The sequence below is a fragment of the Bubalus kerabau genome, chromosome 17 (genome assembly GCF_029407905.1).
Source record: "Bubalus kerabau isolate K-KA32 ecotype Philippines breed swamp buffalo chromosome 17, PCC_UOA_SB_1v2, whole genome shotgun sequence".
NCBI lineage: Eukaryota > Metazoa > Chordata > Mammalia > Artiodactyla > Bovidae > Bubalus > Bubalus kerabau.
This window is the reverse complement of record NC_073640.1, coordinates 50,646,733-50,670,455: the sequence shown is the minus strand read 5'-3', so window position 1 is coordinate 50,670,455 and position 23,723 is coordinate 50,646,733. Positions and strand designations below refer to the sequence as shown.

Here is a 23,723-nt window from a genome sequence, read left to right as displayed (position 1 = left end):
CGGGGCGGGGCCGGGGCGGGGCCGGGGGCAGCGAAGTGGGCGCGTTCTAGTGCACGCGCGTCTACACAAAATGCGTGAGAAGTGAGTTCCTCTGAGCTGGGGGACCTGAAGAAAGTGTGTATGGGGCAGTTGGAAATGGAATGCGCAGGTACGTTGTGCTTCGTCCAGTCCCTCCTTCCCTAGGGCGTTCTTTCCCGGGGAATGGTTTGCCCTGAAGACAGGAGGGGAGAGGTCAGGGTAGAGAGTGTCATCTTTTGCATAAGATTCCTGAGTTTGTGATTTAGTGATGGTGGATGTGAATGTGTTCCCGCTTCCTAAAACGGCTCCTCTGTCGGGTATCTTCAAAGTTTGTTTACCCCCTACATTCAGATATAAATGTTATCTCAAGAGGACTTATCTGATTACACTTCTCCCCCTGGACACTTCACGGCTCCTTTGTTGTTGTTGTTGTTGTTGTTGTTGTTGTTGTGTTAGTTGCTCAGTCGTGTCCCATTCTTTGAGACCAAATGGACTGTAGCCTGCCAAGTTCTTCTGTCCATGGAATTCTCGAGGCAAGAATACTGGAGTGGGTTGCCATTCCCTTTTCCAGGGGATCTTCCCAACCCAGGGATTGAACCTAGGTCTCCTGCATTGCAGGCAGATTCGTTACAGAATTGCAGTCAGAGCCACCAGGGCTCCTTAACCTGACTCTATACCTGCTTAAAACAACAGTGTTTGTATTTTAAGGTTTTTACTTTTTTTTTGCCCTGCTAGGTCTTTGCTGCGGCAAGGGCTCAGCAGCTGCAGTGCAGGGGCCCCAGTGCCCCACAGATGTGGGATCCCAGTTCCCCTCAGTTGAGTTCAGTTCAGTTGCTCAGTCGTGTCCTACTCTTTTTGACCCCACAGACTGCAGCAAGGCAGGCCTCCCTGTCCATCACCAACTCCTGGAGCCTACTCAAACTCATGTCTATTGTGTTGGTGATGCCATCCAACTATCTCATCTTCTGTCGTCCACTTCTTCTCCCACCTTCAATCTTTCCCAGCATCAGGGTCTTTACCAATGAGTCGGTTTTTCCCATCAGGTGGCCCGAGTATTGGAGTTTCACCTTCAGCATCAGTCCTTCCAATGAATATTCAGGACTAATCTCCTTTAAGATGGACTGGTTGGATCTCCTTGCAATCCAAGGGACTCCCAAGAGTCTTCTCCAACACTACAGTTCAAAAGCATCAATTCTTTGGCGCTCAGCTTTCTTTATAGTCCAACTCTCACATCCATACATGACTACTGGAAAAACCATAGCTTTGACTAGACGGACCTTTGTTGGTAAAGTAATGTCTCTGCTTTTTAATATGGTGTCTAGGTTGGTCAAAGCGTTTCTTCCAAGGAGCAAGCGTCTTTTAATTTCATGGCTACAGTCACCATCTGCAGTGATTTTGGAGCCCCCCAAAATAAAGTCTGTCGTTGTTTCCATTGTTTCCCCATCTAATTGCCATGAAGTGATGGGACTGGATGCCATGATCTTAGTTTTCTGAATGTTGAGTTTTAAGCTAACTTTTTCACTCTCTTCTTTCATCAAGAGGCTCTTTAGTTTTTCACTTTCTGCCATAAGGGTGGTGTCATCTGCATATCTGAGGTTATTGATATTTCTCCCGGCAATCTTGATTTCAGCTTGTGCTTCATCCAGCCTGGCATTTCACATGATGTACTCTGCATATAAATTAAATAAGCAGGGTGACAGTATACAGCCTTGATGTACTCCTTTCCTGATTTGGAACCAGTCTGTTGTTCCATATCCAGTTCTAACTGTTGACCTTCATACAGATTTCTTAGGAGGTAGGTCAGGTGGTCTGGTATTCCCATCTCTTTAAGAATTTTCCACATTTTTTTGTGATCCACAAAGTCAAAGGCTTTGGCGTAGTTAATAAAGCAAAAGTAGATATTTTTCTGGAACTCTCTTGCTTTTTTGATGACCCAACCTGCAGCTCCTTCATTGGAAGGTGGATTCTTTACCACTGGCCCACCAGGGAAGTCCCTATATTTTAAGTTTTTGTTTAAGTTCCTGTCAACTGACTGTGACTTTGTGGGTGCACTACCCTTTGATTCTGTCACCGTGTGTTTCATAGTGAGAGTCAGTCAGTTCAGTCGCTCAGTCATGTCCAACTCTTTGCGACCCCATGAACCACAGCACGCCAGGCCTCCCAGTTCATCACCAACTGCCGGAGTCTACCCAAACCCAGGTCCATTGAGTCGGTGATGCCATCCAACCATCTTATACCCTGTCGTCCCCTTCTCCTCCTGCCCTCAATCTTTCCCAGCATCAGGGTCTTTTCAAATGAGTCAGCTCTTTGCATCAGGTGGCCAAAGCATTGGAGTTTCAGCTTCAACATCAGTCCTTCCAATGAACACTCAGGACTGATCTCCTTTAGGATGGACTGGTTGGATCTCTTTGCAGTCCAAGGGACTCTCAAGAGCCTTCTCCAACACCACAGTTCAAAAACATCAATTCTTTGGCGCTCAGTCTTCTTTATAGTCCAACTCTCTCATCTATACATGACTACTAGAAAAACCATAGCCTTGACTAGACGGACCTTTGTTGACAAAGATGCAAAACTGTGTGTGGGTGGGTGAACTGCCGGGGTCCAGCCCCGGCTGATCCAGGGTATTTGAAGGAGAAACGGCATCCGAGATCATCAGGAAACAATAGATCAATTAAGCGTTAATTAAAGATATAAAGAGTGGTTAAATAAGGATAGCTCATTGAGGAAATTCAGCAGAGAAAAGAGGCTGAAATAATTCAGCCAGAAGGTGAGAGAAAGAACAACATGGGGAGACCAAGTTTCGGTGAACAAGGCACGCACTTTATTTTTCAAAGTAGTTTTTATACCTTAAGTTATGCATAAAGGATAATGGGGGAAGGGGTAGAGTCATGCAGTAAGCCAGGCTTTCTTCCTGCAAACTTATCATATGCAAAAGTTTAGGTGATTTGCATCATCTTCTGGCCTGGAGGCCTGTTAACATTTTAAGACCCTTTCTTCAGAAAACATATTTTTCTCTAAAGGTGATTAGGCAGGCGCCACCCTCCAAAAGCATTAAAGTTGCATTCCTATAGGGCAAAGGTGTGGTGGGCTACAACAAGAAAAAGAATTAACTCAAGGGTCCAAGGTTACAAACACTGCCAGGGACACAGCAGGTAAGGGATATGGAGACTTAGCAGCAAACATTGGCCCAACAAGTGAAAAACCCTTCACCAATACAATTTCTAATCTATCTTTTAACTGCTCAAAGGAATCTGTATTTAGACAGTTTAGAACATCTCATGCCTCTCACAGTTGGGAGGCTCTGAGCAATCACATGTGGCCGGAAAAACCTATTCAGGCAGGCTAGAGGACTTCCAAAGGAGTTTGTAGGTTGAAACACTGTCACACCCAGGAACTTTATTAACTGGAGCTGTAAGTTAACTCTTTTTTTAGAGAGAGGTAGTGGGGGACAGCCCCCCGTAAAGTCAGAGGTGTAGGTGAGAGCACAAAGCAGAAAGTAGGCAGACTCTGGTTTTGGGGGTAGATGCTCGAGAATTTCCAGGGGGACTCCTGAGGCTCGATCCCGCCTTTGCGTATGCCGAGCCTCCTTCCTCATGACCATTGCCACAGGTGGAGTTCCTCATGCTGGCTCCTGGCAGTGATAGACTTCCAGTTGAGCTATTCCAGATCCTGAAAGATTATGCTGTGAAAGTGCTGCACTCAATATGGAATATGCCGGGAGATGGCTCCCGGCAGTGAACATGGTGCATTTCTGTGACCATGTGTGTGATTGTGTTATTGTGTGTGACATTTGTGATGCTGTGCGAATGTGCTATAATAGAAAGTGACTGGTGGAGAGTGGAGGAAGGGTGTGGTATGATAGTGCATGAAAAATGGTGAGGACTAGGCTAATGGATGTAGGTTTGTGCAAGGAATTCTGCTCGGTGGTATGTGATTAGAGAGCACCTACTGTGTCCCAGATGCTGTTGCTGTATGTTGTACTGGGATAGACCTAGAAGAAAAATTAGCTTTAAAAATGGAAAATCAAAAATCAGAGTAGAAGGGCAAATTCAAGAGGCCTATTATATGTGTATTTAGATAACAAACAGATATCCGGATCAACACAAAACAGTGAAGAGCACCAAAGATGGGAACTACAGGGTTAACACATAATACTATTTTCTTTTTTAATATTTATTTATTTAGGCTGCCCCATGTTTTTGTTATGGCATGTGGGATCTAGTTCCCTGACCTGGAATTGAACCCTCACCCCTGCATTGGGATCTCAGAGTCTTAGCCACTGGACTACCAGAGAAGTCCCAGTATTTTATTATTTAATTCTTGCCAAAATACAAATTACTATTTAAGCAAAAATAAAGACAATGTAGTCACGGTTTTATATATTCTTAATACATAAATTAACAGATATAGAAGCTCAAAGCTACGAGCAGCTTCTGCTGCTTCTCCTGTTGCCGCTTGTGTGTGTGTTTGGTGTGGATCCAGTGAAGCAGCCGCTGAGGAGATTAGTTCTCGCCATGGCTGACAAAAAGGCCAGGTGGGGAGTCAAGGCTGAGAGCAATGATCTACTGCATCCTGACGACTGCAGTGCAGTTTTCTCTAGTCTTTCATTTTCCTACTGTACTGCAGTAGTTAGGATACAGTAGAACCAAATTGCAGTTTTCTAATTGAGAATGTCCTCTTGGTAGGTAGGAGCAGAATTTTGGAGTAAAGTAGCAGGATTCTGTTTTAGTAGACACCTCTCTGTTGCTGGAACATATCAATTATATCTTCATCCTTCATTTCCAACTGTGTAAGTGAGTATGTCTCATTGATTGGCTGCCCATCAAATCGTATTCTGATCTGCCTTATTGACAAACTCAGTCATTCACTGTAGACTTTCATTAGTTTACTAAGTGGTTGTATGCCTCTTAATCCTTTAAAAAAAATACTTATCTGTTTATTTGGCTGCATCAGGATTTAGTTGTGGGCAAATGAACTTTTTAGTTGTGGCTAGCGGGCTTAGTTGCTCCACAGCATGTGGGATCTTAGTTCCCTCACCAGGGATCAAACCTTCATCCTTTCCATTGCAAGGCAGATTCTTAACCACTGGACCACCAGGGAAGTCCCTATGCTTCTTAAAGTGCACCACCTGCCACTTTCAAATTAATATGATCATTGTTCTCAGCCTTGACTCCCCACTTGGCCTTTTTGTCAGCCATGGCGAGAACTAATCTCCTCAGCGGCTGCTTCACTGGATCCACACCAAACACACACACAAGCGGCAACAGGAGAAGCAGCAGAAGCTGCTCGTAGCTTTGAGCTTCACTCCTTCTTATTTTTCTTATATCCCCAAGCTGGGCAAACTCAGGTGCTCTCTCTTTGACACTAGCAGGAGATTTAAACTACACAAGCCTCTGCCATAAACACTCCAAGCCAGTTTCCTTTCCTTGCTTTCACAAGCCATTTGCAGACTTTCTTGGGATGCCTGCTTTGCTTTTCCTAGAAAGCTTCATTGTGTGAGTGAGAACATGTTCATTTCTTCTTGGTGTTTGTGTGCGGCCTCATCTGTCTCAATATCCTAACCAAATTTGGGGTTGGGGTCCATTCTGTATTTGCCGATTTTAATAGGAATAGACACCAATGTCTTTTTTCACAGGTGACATGATCATCTCCGTAGAAAATGCAATGGAACCTCTAAATACTCTAGTAGAAATACTAAGTGAGTTTAGCAAGGTATCAAGCTACAAGTTACAAAAATCAATTTTATTTCTTATATACAGTTGGAAATTGAAATTTGAAAAAATACCAATTAAAATGCATCAGAAACTCTGAAATACTTAGGGGTAGACCTGACAAAAGATTTCGTTACCTGTACATTAAAAATACAAAACATTACTGAGAGGAATTTAAGAAGAGATATATTATGTTCATATTGTGTTGCATAGTTATGAGATTCACCATTATAAAGATGTCAGTTCTCCCCAATTTATCTATATACTGAATATAATCTCAGTGAAAATGCCAGATAGATTTTTTAGTGAATGAACAAATTCCTTCTAAAACTCTTCTTGGTGTTTGAAATAAAAAAAAAAAATTGTATATGAATGTATATAGCAGCTTTAGTTGTAACAGACAAAAGTTGGAAAAGCCCATATGTCCTTCCATGAGTGAATGGTTAAACAAACTGTAGTATGTTCACATGGAATTCTACTCAGCAATAAAAAGGAATGAATTACACATATAACAACATGTATGAATCTCCAGGGAATCATGCTGAGTGAAAAAGTCAGTACTCCAATTACATACTTTATAATGTATATACAATATATAATGTATATATACATTATATCGGGCTTCCCTAGTGGCTCAGAGGTTAAAGCGTCTGCCTGCAATGCGGGAGACCAGGGTTCGATCCCTGGGTCGGGAAGATCCCCTGGAGAAGGAAATGGCAACCCACTCCAGTACTCTTGCCTGGAGAATCCCATGGAGGGAGGAGCCTGGTAGACTACAGTCCATGGAGTCACAAAGAGTCGGACACGACTGAGCGACTTAACTCACTCACTCATACATTATATAATACATAATGTATAATGTCACTTATGTAACATTCTTGAAAGGTAAAATTACAGAAACGGAGAACAGATTAGGGTTGCCAGGTCTTAAGGAGAGGGTTTCAGGAAAGAGAGAAGTGGGTGTGGCTACAGAAGGACAACATGAAAGATTCTTATGATGATGGAAGTATGTTGAGAGTATCAATGTCAATGTTCTGATTCTGTGTATAGTATTGCAAGATGTTACCACTGGGGGAAATTGGATAAAAGGTATATGGGATCTCCCTGAATTATTTCTTAAAACTACATGAGAATCCAGAATACTGGAGTGCATTGCCATTTCCTCCTCCAGGGGATCTTCCTGACCCAGGGATCTAACTCTAACAATCTCTTGCATTGGCAGGTGGATTCTTTACCACTGCGCCACCTGGGAAATATTCTTGCCTGAAGAATCCTATGGAGAGAGGAGCCTGAGGGGGCTATAGTCCATGGGGTCACAAAAGAGCTGGACACAACTGAGTGCGTGCGTGCATGCGCGCACACACACACACACACACAAGAATCCAGAATTACTTCCAAACAAAAAGTTAAAATTTAAGAAAGTTAGGCCAAAAGAAAACAAATTCTAAGGTGGTAGAACAAAACCCAACTGCTTTATAAATGTAAATTTACTAAATATGTCAAAGAGTAAGACTGTCATTTATTTTAAAAATAAATATTATTTAATGAGACATACTTCAAAAATAAAACAGTTAAAAGAAAAAGTATAGAAAAAGATAATGCACTAGCCAAAAGAAGCATGGTGAAGCTATAGTAATATCAAAACAGACTAAGACAAAAACCAATATTATAAATAAAGGGTAAATTGCATTATTTCTTTTTAAAAAGTATTTATATTTATTTGGCAATGCTGGATCTTTGTTGAGGCATGTAGGAGCTAGTTCTCTGACCAGGGATCGAACCCAGGTCCCCTGCATTGGGAGCACAGTATCCTACCCACTGGACCACCAGGGAAGTCACAAATTACATACTTTCTTATTGGATCAATTTAACAGGAAGCTAGTACAACTCTAAATATGTATCATCAACAAGAGAGCTTTAAAATATATAAAGCAAAGCTTTACAGAAATAAAAGGAGAAATGGACAAATCTACAAGTATAAAAAATGAAATCAGGAAGCTAGATGGACATAGAACCAGCTCTGTTCTCTCCTCATCTTTTAACAAAATAATTAGCAAAAAATAACTCTTACATGTGACAGAAGAAATATACTGCTGGTAAACACACTTGAGACAAATAATGAAGACTTATTTAGAGGACATGTTCTCTCTATGCAGTGTTTAGGAGTCTCTTTACCCTATCTGGGGCTTCCCTGGTGGCTCAGAGGTTAAAGTGTCTGCCTGCAATGTGGGAGACCTGGATTCAATCCCAGGGTTGGGAAGATCCCCTGGAGAAGGAAATGGCAACCCACTCCAATATTCTTGCCTGGAGAATCCCATGGAAGGAGGAGCCTGGTAGGCTGCAGTCCATGGGGTCGCAAAGAGTCGGACACGACTGAGCGACTTCACTTTTCTTTCACTTTACCCTATCCAGAAAGAGATTCACACTATTCTGAAACAGTGCTGGTTATCATCTAGTGAAATGAAGCCTGTGAAAGGAAGATTATTTTTTTCTGCTTCCTAGAGATAACATAGTTCTTTAGTTTTGTGGCTTTGTATAGCTTTACAGTAAGCTTATGAGCTAGAAGCCTCTCTGATACCTTCAACAACTTCAAGTTCCTGATATTTAGCATGCTGTAGTCCGCAGTATTCTGTTCTCTTTGCCAACATACTATTGCATAAAAGCGTCGTGTTTTCATAGAGATTTTCTCCATTTTAGTCTCTACTGCAAAATTATTGTAGTGAGTCTTCAACTTTCATTGAAAACTTTTAAAATTCTTAAATCAGAGTGGAACTCAAATGAAATGTTGAAAAAAATCAGGTCTTTATGGCAAGAGTGACATTAAAGTCTGGTTTGCTAGATTCTTAGGTTTTTGCACCTGGTTACTTCTCTGCTTTTCCACCTACACTTTTCACTCCTGATGTCGAGGCTACTTTGAATTTTTGACATGCCCTTTCATTTGATGACTCAATGTCTTTGCCTTCTTCAACAACATCTTTCTAAATTACCTGTATCACCTTTGTCCATAAAACACACATGGATGTGGAATAACACAGTGTAAAAAAAAGTAAGGGTGTTTCCAGCAATACACATTCACAAAACTACGATATTTTTCCATTTAATATTTTGGTGACTGTGGGGTGTTGATATTTTACTAGGTGCCCGTCAGAAAAACAGAAACACAATGAACACAAGCACACTGTCTCTCAAAAACTGCAGGGTCAGAATCAAGAGGTCCCTAGAACAGACGACGCGACCATGGTCACACGAATCAAATTCGCACGACTCCAAAATCACTGGACCTCAGAGTCTCTCGACCCGCTAGGCAACCACAAATCCCACCGCAGAAATCTTTCACACTCGATCACCCAAGGGCACTCCTCCTTCTCTGACTGCCGCCCGGAGCTTGAGGCTCAGGCTGGCCCATCTCCTCGTCACGGTGCCCAGATCTTTTCCCACCTTCACCCCACTGAAGTCCAGTCCCAGGTGGGGCTGGGATCAAACGGAACTAAACCGACTCAGCGGTGCTTCCTTCACGGACCAGATACCATAACGCCGAGAACCCGAAGATACAACCAACTGCACGGAGCAAGAGACTTTGCAGAAAATAGATTTGGACCGAGGAGGCCTCTGGGAAATGTAGTTCTGGGCAGCAAAACCGCGGACCTTTTCAGATTCTCCTTAGCACCAAGTAGCACTCCCAGGCTCCGAGTGCCAGACTCATGGGAGGCAGCTGCTGCAAAACTCAGCTGAGGTCCCTCGGCAGATCGGAGAGCCCCTCCATGGTGCGGTGGGTCATTCCAGTTACCCCGACAGCGGGACGGCCAGTCCCTCCTCCGCGAGCCGCGGGGGCCTCTGGGAAGAGTTAGCTGCATCTAACGGACCTGGGCTGGTGCTGCCTACAGCCACAGTCGGCGCTGACCTGAGTGGCACCCCTCCCTCGGGCCGCACCGGCTGTGCCACTCGGGCGGTGTTGAGGTGTGGAACTGTGGCCTGTGTCTGCGGGCTCGCCGGTGAGTCTTCGGGAAGCCGCGAGCTCAGAATCCGGGACTCTTTGTGCTGGGTGGTTCAGGGGCCTGCGGCCCACTGGGTGCCTGTGTTGTTGGAGGAGGACGCCGGGCAGGGGCGGCGGGTTCCCTGAGGCCGTGGGAGTGGAGGGTGAAAAACTGAGCGTGTGACTCGATAGGACTTTATTTTCCAGACATTTGTCCGTGACTCATGTGGCCCTGGAGTCGTGTGGGTAGGCAGATTTTGTGGATGTGTTTTTTCCTTTTCTACTTCCATATGAATGTGGCTTCGAACTACGAAGCCTGTGTGTGATTTGTGAGACTGTACCAGTGCTTCTTTTCTTTGGTTCTGGTCATCGTAAATATGTTTTTCTATTAGACATAAGTAGCCCCAACACGTTGTTTTAGTATTTGTTTCAAATTGTATTTTCGTGTATTTGCCATATTTTGTGTGCTTAATAACTTCATGCTCCTTGCCCCCGACTCCCAGCCCCAATTCACAAAATAAAGAAAAGCTCCAAGAAAACAAGAATCATTCATACTTCTGCCAGCCACTATCAAATTTTATTTCCCATCTTTTCATTCCCCGTGAATATATTATATATATATGAACAGTAGTTTGAAAGTTGGAATCACACTGTACATACAGTTGTGTAGTCTACCTATGGCATTTAACAATGTGCAATTAATATTTTTTCATTTAAACAATTACACATCTATGTGATCATTTAACAGGTTTTTTATGGTATACATGTTAATGCATTTACTCTTGTTGGTGGGTAATTTGGTTCTTTTCAACTTCTTGCCATTGTAAAGAACGTGTTTATTAGCAACTGTTTGGCACATGTTATGATGCACTTTGTTAATTTTCGGGGGGACAGGGGGCAGGCTCTTAGAAGTGGAACTGATCAGTTGAAGTGTATGTGTTTATTAAAGACTACCTGCGTTTGTGCTAAGTCGCTTCAGTCATTTCCTGACTCTGTGCAATCCTTTGGACTGCAGCCTGTCAGGCTCTTCTGTCCATGGATTCTCCAGGCAAGAATACTTGAGTGGGTTACCATGCCCTCCTCCAGTGGGTCTTCCCAACCTGGGGATCGAACCTGTGTCTCTTAGCTCTACCTGCATTGGTTGGTGGATTCTTTACCACTAGTGACACCTGGGAAATGCAAAGACTCCCTGCTGCTGCTGCTGCTGCTAAGTCGCTTCAGTCGTGTCCGACTCTGTGCGACCCCACAGACGGGCAGCCCACCAGGCTCCCCCGTCCCTGGGATTCTCCAGGCAAGAACACTGGAGTGGGTTGCCATTTCCTTCTCCAATGCATGAAAGTGAAAAGTGAAAGTGAAGTCGCTCAGTTGTGTCCGACTCCTAGCGACCCCATGGGCTGCAGCCTACCAGGCTCCTCCGTCCATGGGATTTTCCAGGCAAGAGTACTGGAGTGGAGTGCCATTGCCTTCTCCGAAAAACTCCCTAATTCTATCCAATTATTCTCTGGTAAGGTTCCATCTAATCTACAGTATTATTGGCATAGTATGAGATTGCCTATATTTATACACCCTTGATAACAATGGTTGTCATTAATATTAGTAATCTTTGTTAACCTCATAAATGTAAAATAATTCCCTTAATTTGCAGTCATTTGATTACTATTGAAGTCAACCATTTTAAATATAATTTTTTGTGAATTATGTGTTTTCTAAGTTATTTTTCTAAAGCAGTGTTCTATTTTCAAATTTCTTTTCCAGGTTCTTCAGGCATTATGGATTTATTCATTCATCTACTCACCATTTATTGAATGCTGCATGTGACAGGAGTTAAAAGATGCTTGGGATATAGCATTGAACAAAGTAGACAGACTCTGCTATCATGGTACTTAAATTGTTGTGGGTCAGATAATAAGTGAGGTAAGTAAATTTAATATAACATACATTACATAGTGAAAAATTCTCAGAAGTAAAGAAGGAGAATATATAGAATCAGGGATAGGACTTTTAGATGGGGTAGCTAGAAATGCATCCTGACAATGTAATAATAAAGATATGAAGGAAATTAGGAGCTAATTATGCACAGTACATGCATATAATTAAGGGAAGAGGGAACACCAGAAAAGCCCAGGTGGAAATATGCCTGTTACCAAGAGGCTGCTGCTACTGCTGCTGCTGCTGCTGCTAAGTAGCTTCAGTTGTGTCCGACTCTGTGCGACCCCAGAGACAGCAGCCCACTAGGCTCCCCCATCCCTGGGATTCTCCAGGCAAGAACACTGGAGTGGGTTGCCATTTCCTTCTCCAGTGCATGAAAGTGAAGTTGCTCAGTTATGTCCAACTCCTAGCGACCCCATGGACTGCAGCCTACCAGGCTCCTCTGTCCATTGGATTTTCCAGGCAAGAGTACTGGAGTGGGTTGCCATTGCCTTCTCTGTACCAAGAGGCTAGGGTGGTTGAAATAGAGCAGATAAAAGGGAGAGTAGTGGAGAAGGAAATGGCAACCCATTCCAGTGTTCTTGCCTGGAGAATCCCAGGGACGGGGGAGCCTGGTGGGCTGCCGTCTATGGGGTCGCACAGAGTCGGACACGACTGAAGCGACTTAGCAGCAGCAGCAGCAGCAGTGAGAAATGAGAGAAGAAAAGTAATTGAAGGGCCGGAGGCCACATCAGGTTGGTCCTTGTGGGCCATGTTAATGATCTTGACTTTTACTCAGAATGAGGTGGGAAGCTGTGGGAGAGTTTTGAACATGTGATTTTATCTGCTTATGATTTAAGAGGATTGCTTTGGTTGGTCTGATGAGAGGATTAGGGGAAGAAGACAAGGACAAGGGAAGAAGTGGAAATACTAATTAGGAAACTATTGCATTAATCAAGGAAAAAGATGTTGGTGACCTGGACGAGAGTAGTAAAAATGGTGAGAAGTAGTCATGTATGGCAATTTGCTGATAGAACTGATGTGGTGTATAAGTAGGACAGGATGACACAGTATTTTTTAATATGAGCAACTTGAAGATTAGAGTTATTACCTGAGAAGGGAAAGAGGGTAGGAAAAACCTGGGACATAGGGAAATAGTGAGATTTCAGTTTGGAATATTATATGTGAAGTATGAGGTGCCCATTGGGTATTTAGGTGGAAATATTAAGTTGGCAGTGGGATATACAAGTCTACAGTTCTAAAGAAAGGTCTCAGGTTGGAGACATACACTTGGCAGTTATTAGCATGTAGATGATGCACACATGCACGCATGTGTGCTCAGTCATCTCCAGCTCTTTGTGACCCCGTGGACTATAATCTGCCAGGCTCCTTTGTCCATGGAATTTTCCAGGCAAGAATGCTGGAGTGGGTTGCAATTTCCTACTTTTGAGGCTATTCCTGACCCAGGAACTGAACTCCTGCTGCTCTTGCATTGGCAGGCAGATTCCCAGGCACTACACCACCTGGGAACCCCTTTTAGGTGATATTTACAACCAGACTGGATGAGATCACGTTGTAGGGTAGATGGAAAATGATAGAGGTAAAGGACTACTCTTTGGGTCACTTCAACATGACAAAGTCTGGGAAATGAGGAGGAATCAGCAAAAGAGACTGAAAGGGACCAGCTAGAATGATTGAGAGAGAACTCGGTGATATCCTGGAAACCGAGGGAAGAATGTGTTTTAATGAAAATTGTGTCAGATGCTGCTGATAGCCCAAGCAAAAGAGGACTGAGACAGTAATGTTGAATTTAGCAACATGAAAATTGTTGGTCACCCTGCAAAGCAGTTTCAGTAGAATAAGGACCTATAGAGAAAACTGGTGGAGAAGGCAATGGTACCCTACTCCAGTACTCTTGCCTGGAAAAGCCCATGGATGGAGGAGCCTGGTAGGCTGCCGTCCATGGGGTTGCAAAGAGTCAGACACGACTGAGCGACTTCCCTTTCACTTTTCACTTTCATGCATTGGAGAAGGAAATGGCAACCCACTCCAGTGTTCTTGCCTGGAGAATCCCAGGGACGGGGGAGCCTGCTGGGCTGCCGTCTGTGGGGTCGCACAGAGTCGGACACGACTGAAGTGACTTAGCAGCAGCAGAGAAAACTGGACAAGAAAAATTGGTGATAACAAGTATAAACAATACTTTAAGTTTTTTTCTCTTAATGGAAGGAGTGAAATGAAGTGGTAGGTGGAGTTAAGAGGTAAATAATAACCCTGTTCATATACTGAGTGAAGTGATTCAACAGAGAGAGAAACTTGATAAAGGAGGAAAGGGGAGAAATGCTATAGACATGTCCTTAAATGGAAGAACAAATGTTAGGGTCTGAGGATAAAGGAAAAGAATAAAATAATCACTTAGGAGAGTGGGACAAAGAATAGAGAAATATAATATGATCTCCAGGCAGCATTGAAGACCCACTTGCTGTTAGTTTTCATGAATTTAAATTGAGCCTGTTCCACGTGGTTGGTTGGTTTTTCCCCTCCTGTACTGTTCATATGCATGGTTGTCGCCACAGATAGGGGAGGGGAGAGTAAAATTTAACCAAAATTGTTGGTTTCATGAAATAAGAAAGAATGATGTGAGAGAAAGGGGCAAGGGAGTCTAAGTTAGCAAGAATTAATTATACTAATTGACCGTGGGTTTAAGGCCAGGTAAGTAGAAAAGTGGTGGGAAGAGGGTGAGGGAAAATGAAAAACTGTAGAATGAAGGAATGGAAGTTCCTGATGGTGATGAAAAGTGGTTGAGTTGAAACGCGAGAGGAAGTAAGGTGGAAAGACAAGGATATTTTTCCCTGTAGTTGCCAAATGTTCAAAATAGGACAATCCCTCTTTTTATCACCTATTTGTTTTAGAAAATATGTAATATTGTTAGCTATATTTCAGTAGGGATTACAAAATGGTGATATTCAAATCCTATCATTCTTTCTTTATTTACTAGCTGAAATATTTTCCTAAGGAAAAAATGTCTGTGATCAATTCTGATTAGTTTAAGATACAGTTTGCATTTATAAGAATTTGTTGTTTTCTGTGTAAATATTTAAGTCAATAATTGTAGTAGCTGATGTAAAGTATGCTTGTGTATCTATGCATGCATGCCTGCTAAGTTGCTTCAGTCATGTCCAACTCTTTGCAACCCTATGGACCATAGGCCGCCAGCCTCCTCTGCCCATGAGATTCTCCAGGCAAGAACACTGGAGTACGTTGCCATACCCTCCTCCAGGGTAGTGTCCTGATCCAGGGATCGAGCCTGAGTCTCTTAGATCTCTTGGATTGGCAGGCAGGTTCTTCACTACTAGTGCCAACTGGGAAGCCCCTTCTCTGATACAGAGCTATTGATAAGTTCATGGGGCATCTCCTACATATGCACTCCTGTTCTTGTTCACCGAATGTGCTTAAGCTCTCCATGATGTAGTAGTCATCTTTATAGCTATCAGCATCTTTGGGGAATGTATATTCTTGGCCTTTCTGATGGCTCCAAGTATCATTTTGCTACAGAGTGACCTTTAATCTGCCTTGTGGGTACAGGTTTCTCAAACCACAAAGCAAACCTTGTCTAAGGTTTTTATTCTCTTTTATTCTCTTTTTCAGCTCTGCCTTCTCAGGCTCAGTCCATTCCCAGAAAGAAGAGGAAATGAATGAATTCCAGGTAAATTTTAAATAGCATATTTGTTCCAGAGCAGTTTAAGGGAATTGTAGTAATCCATACACTAAACTGGAAAATCCTATATAGATAAAACATATTTTCAGAGGAAACAGAGTTGGAAGATTAAGATGAGGAAAGTTAAAATATGATTATGCAGAAATGTATTCATTTAGAGAGAGTAAAGTTGGGCTTCAGTTTTGAATTTCATTACTATAGGTAAACAAGAGCAGAAATTCATTATATATTTAAGTAAGTTTTTCATTGGCACCTAGGTCAATGAATATATTATAATATGTATAGGGAGACTTTCTGTAGTTGGTAAAACAGCTTTTCTGATAGTCCGGGGTTTTCTTTATAATTAAAAAAAAAATCTTGGCTGTGCTGCATGGCTTGCAGGATCTCAGTTCCCTGACCAGAGGTTGAACCCAGGCCACAGCAGTGAAAGTGCTGAATCCTAACCACTACCACCAGGGAGGTGGTCTGTTTTGATCAGGGATAAAGCAAAGAATATATGTTAAAATATCCCAGCATTGGAAATAACACAAATCAACATCAACAGAAAAAGAGATAGTATTTCATGCAGTGGGATAGTAGACACATACACACACACACACACACACACACACTCTCTCTCTCTTCATGCAATAGGATAGTGTACACACACACACACCAAAACAGAGTACTGCAACTTACAATATGGATAATCTCACAAACATGTGGTACCATTTATATGAAGTTTGAAAACTGAGAAAACTAGTCTCAGCGTTAGAGAATAGTGGTTACTGAACAGGTATTTACTGGGACGGGATATGAGGGAATCTTCTAGTATGCTGAAAATGTTCTATATTTTGATCTGAGTGATGGGTACACGAATATGTAAATATATAAGAATGTCTCAGTTTGTACATTTAAGATTAGTGCATTTTACCACATTATTCTATGTATGTCATACCTCATTTAAAAATAAAAAACAGACTATCTGAAGAAATAGATGGGATGTGCCTTTCAAATGACCCTATATAATTATCTTTTTCCATGTATGTTTGCTGTGATTTGGCCACAATCTAAAGTAATCATTTATGGTAAATTCTTTTACTTTCAATCTACTAGAATGTGAACAGAGTAGAAGTTTTATTTGGTTTACTGCTGTATCTACAGCCCCTAGAACAATGCTTGGTATACTTGGTTTTTGCGAATGTGGTTGTAATGAATCCATGGTTCCTTATTTCTTCATTTTACTCTTAGAGTAAGTAATGTCTGTTTCCTCTTCAAGGACATTTCCTCAGAACTTCATCCTTTTTCTTCAAACTTCCTTTGGAATCTTTCTCTTTGAGATTTTATCCTGTACTCTTAGCTACTAAACATATTTCAATTTACTGCCTTTTCACTCTCAGCTCACACTCAAAGATTTGCTTTACTGAAACATACCTTTCTTTGACCAGGTGCCCCTATCTCATAGCTTCTCTGTCTGGTTTTTCCCTCAGTTAATTTTCAAAGTGAACACACGTGTGTAGCCAGCATGAGCACTGGATAAAGACATAGAATATTACCCTGACACCCATTGGACTCCTTCTGTACCTTTCCAAGTTATTACCCCTACTCCAGGGGTAACCACTGTTTAGTGTATATCACTATAGATTATTTCTGCATATTTTTAAACTTTATGTAACCTATATACTTAGCGTCTGACTTCGTTTAATATTTTTTCAGATTTATATTGAATTGCTGCATGTAAGCTGTAGTTCACTCAACTTTATTACTGTATATTATTCAATTATATGAATAAACCATAATTTTATATATCCATTCTATTATTGATTGGCATTTAGGTAATTTTTATTTGGGAATAATTAAAGTATTGTTCCTGTTAACTTTCGGTTAGATTTTTGTTGCACATATGTGCATATCTCTTTCTACCAAAGCAGAATTGCTGAGTCATAAGTTATGTGTAAGATTACCTTTTATTAATACTGCCAAACGGTTTTCCAAAGTGGTTGTCCAAAATTATACTCTTGTATGAGAGTTCTCAGTTATTCCAAGACAACAACATCTTGAGTGTATTTTCTGTGGTCACTAGCTTGTTTTTTGGTATAATATCAAACTCATAGATAGTAAAACAGAAGCTCAACTAAATTTGAGTACATAAAAATTACATTCTCCTGTTGATACAATCACCATAAATAAAGTAAATTGGCAAAACCTAACAATAATTTTAGTAATACATATGGCAGACCAAATCTGGTATTTAAATATTTACAAACTAAATTAAAATCCAATAGAAAACTGCATATAATACATGAAAAAAAATCCACAATTGAAAAAATAAAAAAGAACAAATGCCCAGTAAAAACTGTAAATAATATCTATTGTTAATCAAAGTTTTACATGGATTACCTTATATAGTTTTCAAAAGAGTCTCTCTTTCCTATTTGTTTATGTTTTCATTTATTTCCCTCAACTAGTATGTAAGTTCCAGGAGGACAAGAACTTATATCTATCTTCCAGCTATATCCTTGGACTCTAAACCAGTGCTGGGCATATCTAGTAACTCAGTAACTTACTGAATAAAAAACTATAACTCTAGGGCTCAAATATGAATTATTTTCTCATTCTCTTTAGTGGCAGTTAATACTCATAATGAAAACCTCAACTACTATGAGACCCTCAAATAGTGTCTGAGCTATCAAAAAACAAAAACAAAAAAGGTTCAATTGTTTAATTCTCTGGTTCTACTACTTTAACATATAGAAGAAATAGAAGAGCTGAGATTTCAGTGGTATTGCAGAGACTGAATCAAATGAACTTGTTGATACATTGTACCTAGGTGTTGTAGAAGAGTTATGAATCAAAATACATGCTACAGTTCCATTTTTGGAAAAAGGGGGTTGGTGTTGTTATTAAGAAAGGTAAGAAAGTTAATGGCAAAAACTGCTGAGTATTATATTACTCCTCACAAACCTAATACGGAATAGGTATAGGTTACCTGAAATAGTGAACTATTGATGGCAAATTCCTAACTGGATTCTAAGTAGTAAATAAACATGATAATGAGAAAAGCAAAATTTTCTGTTAGAAAAGATTATTTTTACAGTGTGTCATAAAATCCAGGATTCGTGAAAGAATCTCATGATTTTCTTTGGATGAAAACTCCATACATGAGACACTGTGTGTGCATGCTCAGTTGTGTCTGACTCTGCGACCCCATCAACACTATAGCGCTCCAGGCTCCTCTGTCCACGGAATTTTCCAGACAAGAATACTGGATTGGGTTGCCATTTGCTTCTTCATATACATTATTTTTAAAATATTATTTTCCATTATGGTTTATCGCAGGAGTTTGGATATAGTTTCCTGTGCTGTATATAGTAGGATCTTGCTGTTTATCCATTCTAAGTGTAATGGTTTGCATCTGCTATCCCCAAACTCTTTGTCCATCCCTCTTCCTCCCCTGCTACCCGTTGACAACCACAGGTCTGTTCTCTATCAGTGTGTCTGTTTCTGTTTTGTAGATAAGTTCATTTGTGCCATATTTTAGATTCCATGTATAAGTGACATCATATGGTATTTGCCTTTCTCTTTCTGACTTAGTATGATAATCTCTAGTTGCATCCATGGTGGTGCAAATGGCATTATTTTGTTCTTTTTTATGGATGAGTAGTATTCCATTGACTGTGTACCATATCTTCCATCCACTCATCCAAGACAGTAAGCTTTAAAGAAACAAAAAGAATGTTACTTTAAAATGCCAACTAGTACATTAGATAATAAAGATAAATGGTTAGGACGACTACTGCATCAAACTGCAGAAAATTTATTATAAGGAATACTGTGAAAAATAAGAAACATATCAGTAGGAAACATTTATTGATCTGTCTTAGCTCATGATAGACACAGACAACAAAATGAACAACTACCAATAATAATTTGATAGAGCTAATTGATTGTCATAGCTTATAGCCTGGAAACATTTAATATCCCCTTTTTAGATATGGAAAAACTAAAAGACTGACCATATATTAGGCCCAAATTCAATAAATTTCAAAGTACAAACTGTATGTTTTCCACAATGCAATTACATAGGAAGTTAATGATAAAACTTCAGAAAGAAAACATTTCCGCATGCAAGTTTTAAAACTAGCATAAGGAACTTAGGATCAAGAAAGACAGAATTTAAGATCATGGTTCAGGCCCTAATACCCTAACCATACTTAATCTTAAGCTGGAAAAATAGCCAGTAGTGGCTTGAAAATAGGATGGTCTCAGCATGAATGCAGTAGTAGAACTAAAGATAGAGAAGCTGGAGATTGTTCATCGATGATGCTTCTCATAGCTGGTTCTCCTGAAGGGGATCTAGGAGCATATTTTCATGGCTGCCAGAAAAATCGCACTTTGAAAAGTTCTCTTTCTGGCATGAGCATTTATCTGTCTTAATAGATTTACCTAGTGTTATTGACTGTCTCTGACAGAAATCTTACATAACAGTTGCTTAAACAGGGCAGAATTTTATCTTTGTAGGAATTCAGCTCAGTTCAGTTCAGTCGCTCAGTCGTGTCCAACTCTTTGTGACCCCATGAATCGCAGCACGCCAGGCCTCCCTGTCCATCACCAACTCCCGGAGTTCACTCAGACTCACGTCCATCGAGTCAGTGATGCCATCCAGCCATCTCATCCTCTGTCGTCCCCTTCTCCTCCTGCCCCCAATCCCTCCCAGCATCAGAGTCTTTTCCAATGAGTCAGCTCTTCACATGAGGTGGCCAAAGTACTGGAGTTGCAGCTTCAGCATCATTCCCTCCAAAGAAATCCCAGGGCTGATCTCCTTCAGAATGGACTGGTTGGGTCTCCTTGCAGTCCAAGGGACTCTCAAGAGTCTTCTCCAACACCACAGGTTCAAAAGCATCAATTCTTCGGCGCTCAGCCTTCTTCACAGTCCAACTCTCACATCCATACATGACTACAGGAAAAACCATAGCCTTGACTAGAACCTTTGTTGGCAAAGTAATGTCTCTGCTTTTGAATATGCTATCTAGGTTGGTCATAACTTTCCTTCCAAGGAGTAAGTGTCTTTTAATTTCATGGCTGCAGTCACCATCTGCAGTGATTTTGGAGCCCCAAAAAGTAAAGTCTGACACTGTTTCCACTGTTTCTATAAGGGATATCATAGTGTTTTCTTTCTTCATCTGACATGCCCTGACATGCCTATCCATGGGGTTGCCAATTGCAGCATCCCATCTTTCCCATGGCAGAGTAATATTCCATTGTATATGTATGTATTACCTCTTCTGTATGCATTCATCTGCTTTTTGGTCTCTGCTTTTTAATACCCTGTCTCTGCTTTTTAATACACTCTTTAGGCTAGTCAATAGCTTTTATTCCAAGTAGCAAGTGTCTTTTAATTTCATGGCTGCAGTTACTGTCTGCAATGATTTTGGAGCCCAAGAAAATAAAGTCTGTCACTGTTTCCACTGTTTCCCACCTATTTGGCATGTAGTGATGGGATCAGATGCCATGAGCTTCATTTTATGAATGTTGAGTTTTAAGCCAGCTTTTTCACTCTCCTCTTTCACTTTCATCAAGAGGCTCTTTAGTACCTCTTCACTTTCTACCATAAAGGTGGTGTCATTTGCATATCTGAGGTTATTGATATTTCTCCCAGCAATCTTGATTCCAGCTTGAGCTTCATCCACCCCAGCATTTCACATGGTACTCTTCATATAAGTTAAATAAGCAGGGTGACAATATACAGCTTTGACATACTCCTTCCCCAATTTTGAACCAGCTCATTGTTCCATGTCCGATTCTAACTGTTGCATTTTGACCTGCATACAGGTTTCTCAGGAGGCAGGTAAGGTGGTCAGTATTCATTCTTTTATTTTTTTTAATAATTTCTGAAAGTAATTTTTGGCTATGCTGGGTCTTCATTGCTGCATGAACTTTTCTCTAGTTATGACAAGTGGTGGCTACTCTCTAGTTGCAGTGTGTGGGCTTCTCATTGTGGTGGTTTCTCTTGTTGCAGAGCACAGGCTCTAGAGTGTGCAGGCTTCATTAGTTGTGGCACATGGGCTTAATAGTTGCAGCTCCTGGGCTCTAGAGCACAGGCTTAATAGTTGTGGCACATGGGTTTAGTTACTGTGAGGCACGGCATGTAGGTCTTCCTGGATCAGGGACGGAACCCATGTCTCCTGTATTGGCAGGCAGATTCTTTATGACTGAGCCACCAGGGGGAGCCCCAACAATATTAATTCTTTTGATCCATGAACATGGAATATCTTTTCACTTATTTGTATTCTCTTCAGTTTCTTTCATTTCCTTGGTTAAATTTATTGCTAAGTATTTTTGATGTTTCTGATACTTTTGTGAATGCGTGCATGTGTGCGTGTCAAGTCATGTTTGACTCTTCCCGACCACATGGACTGTAGCCTATCAGGCTCCTCTGTCCATGGGATTCTCCAGGCAAGAATACTGGAGTGGGTTGGCATTTCCTCCTCCAGGGGATCTTCCTGACCCAGGGATCGAACTCGCATCTCTTATGTCTCCTGTTCACTATTGTGAATGGGATTGTTTTTATTTCTTATTCAAATATTTTGTTGTTAGTGTATACAAACAGATCTGATTTCTGTCTATTGATTTTGTATCCTGAAACTTTACTGAATTTTTTGATTTGTTCTAACAGTTTTTTGGTGGTGATTTTAGAATTTTCTGTATATAAGATCATATCATCTTAAAAAGACTTCTCCTTTCTTTCCTATTTGGATATATTTTTTTTTTCCTTGCCTGACTGCTCTGGTTAGGATTACTCATACTATACTGAATAGGATTGATGAAAGTACCTTGGTCTTGTTCTGGTCTTAAAGGAAAAGTTTTCAACCTTTTACCATTGGGTATGATGTTAGTTATTGGCTTATCATATATTGCCTGACTTATGTTGAGCTACATTCCTTCTATACTCAATTTGTTGAGAGTTTTTATCACAAAAGGATATTGTATTTTGTCAAGTGCTTTTTCTGCCTCTTTTGAAATGATCAGACATAATAATCTGTCTTTCTATTAATATATCACATGTATAGATTTGCATGTGTTGAACTATCTTTGCATCCCAGGATTAAATCCTTCTTGATCATGGTGTTTTAACATGCTGTTGAATTTAGTTTGCCTATATTTTGTTGAAATTTTCTGCATCTACGTTCATTAGAGACACTGGCCTATAGTTTTCTTTGCAGTGTCCTGTCTCCCTTTAGTATCAGGGTAATGTTGGTCTTGTAAAATGAGCTTGAGGGTGTTCCCTTCAGTTCAACTTATTTTTTTGTGTGAAAGTTTGAGAAAGATTGGCATCTATTCATCTATAAATGATTGATAAAACTCATCAGGGAAGCCATCTAGTTTTTGGCTTTTCTTTTTTGGAGGGAGAGGAGGATTTTCTTTACTGGAAGATTTTAATTACTGATTCAGCTCCTTACTCATTATATCTGTTCTGATCTATTTCATGGTTCAATCTTGGTAGGTTGTATGTTTCTAGGATTTATCCATTTGTTCTAGGTTATCCACTTTGTTACCATATAACTGTTCATAGTAGTCTCTCATGGTCATTGTATCAGTGGTATCTTTCAGATATCACACGCCCCCTCTTTCATTTTATTTATTAGACTCCTCTTTTTCTTCTTGATGGTGTCCTTAGCACAGTTAGTACAATCTGCTTCTCTGTAATGTCCTCTGAGAATGTTATCCGCTGCTCTCTCAGACTTTTCAGTCATGAAGCTCAAAATTCAGTATGCTGGATATGATGAGAGAAAAATGAGCCTCTTTTGCACCATACCATATAGCTGAGAAAACAGGGTACTCACACATTTTTACTTTTCTTTGCGAATGAAATCATGGGCCAGGATTTCTCTTGGCCCTAAGCTATGTTGCCTTGATGGAGGAGTGATGTAGGTAAAAGTCACACTGTTCCTCTTACCCTTTCTGATGAGTCCAAACTTGTATATTTTGCTCCATTGGTGCACTGGAAATCTTTGTTGGAGACTTGCACTTTCACAAAGCCTGTCTTTTGTTGGGTGCTTGTCTCAGACAGGCATTTTCTGGGGGCTCCTGAACAGTGGCCAAAAGAGGCTAGAGTCAGTTCACATGCCTCTCAGGGGTCTACAGGAAGAACTGTGGTCTTTATGCTTATTTTTCAACATTTGGGTAGGCAAGACTCCTTCTGAGTCCCTTGCATATGGTGCTGGATCCCGCAGTTCCCATAAGGGCACTTTTGTCCATGGATGGATGTCAAATTATTATTTTTGCAGTGGGGACTGAATGAGGGATGTCTTATGTAGCCATGATTGCCTTTGGTTTCTTAAGCCTGATTATTTACAAGTCCTTGCTCTTCAGTAGGAAGGGCTCCAAAAGAGGAGTTTCCATTATTCTCACAGCGTAC

At 40.9% G+C, this 23,723-nt stretch overlaps 1 protein-coding gene and 1 pseudogene across 4 annotated transcripts in view; one reads left to right on the top strand and one right to left on the bottom strand.

Annotated features, from left to right (window-relative positions):
• Positions 1–23,723, top strand: part of LOC129631957 (zinc finger protein 569) — a 159,090-nt gene that overhangs the window by 124,942 nt on the left and 10,425 nt on the right. For 2 of the 4 annotated variants that reach the window (XM_055553316.1, XM_055553314.1), the window contains exons 3-4: positions 11,458–11,616; positions 15,256–15,313. In XM_055553316.1, the coding sequence (XP_055409291.1) occupies positions 15,299–15,313 (15 nt within the window). In that variant the 5' untranslated portion in view covers positions 11,458–11,616; positions 15,256–15,298. Of the gene's footprint in view, positions 1–39; positions 149–8,954; positions 9,722–11,457; positions 11,617–15,255; positions 15,314–23,723 lie in introns of those variants that run through there. The other 2 variants (XM_055553315.1, XM_055553313.1) reach the window with 2 other exon arrangements.
• On the bottom strand, positions 4,744–5,216 carry LOC129631979 (small ubiquitin-related modifier 2-like; annotated as a pseudogene).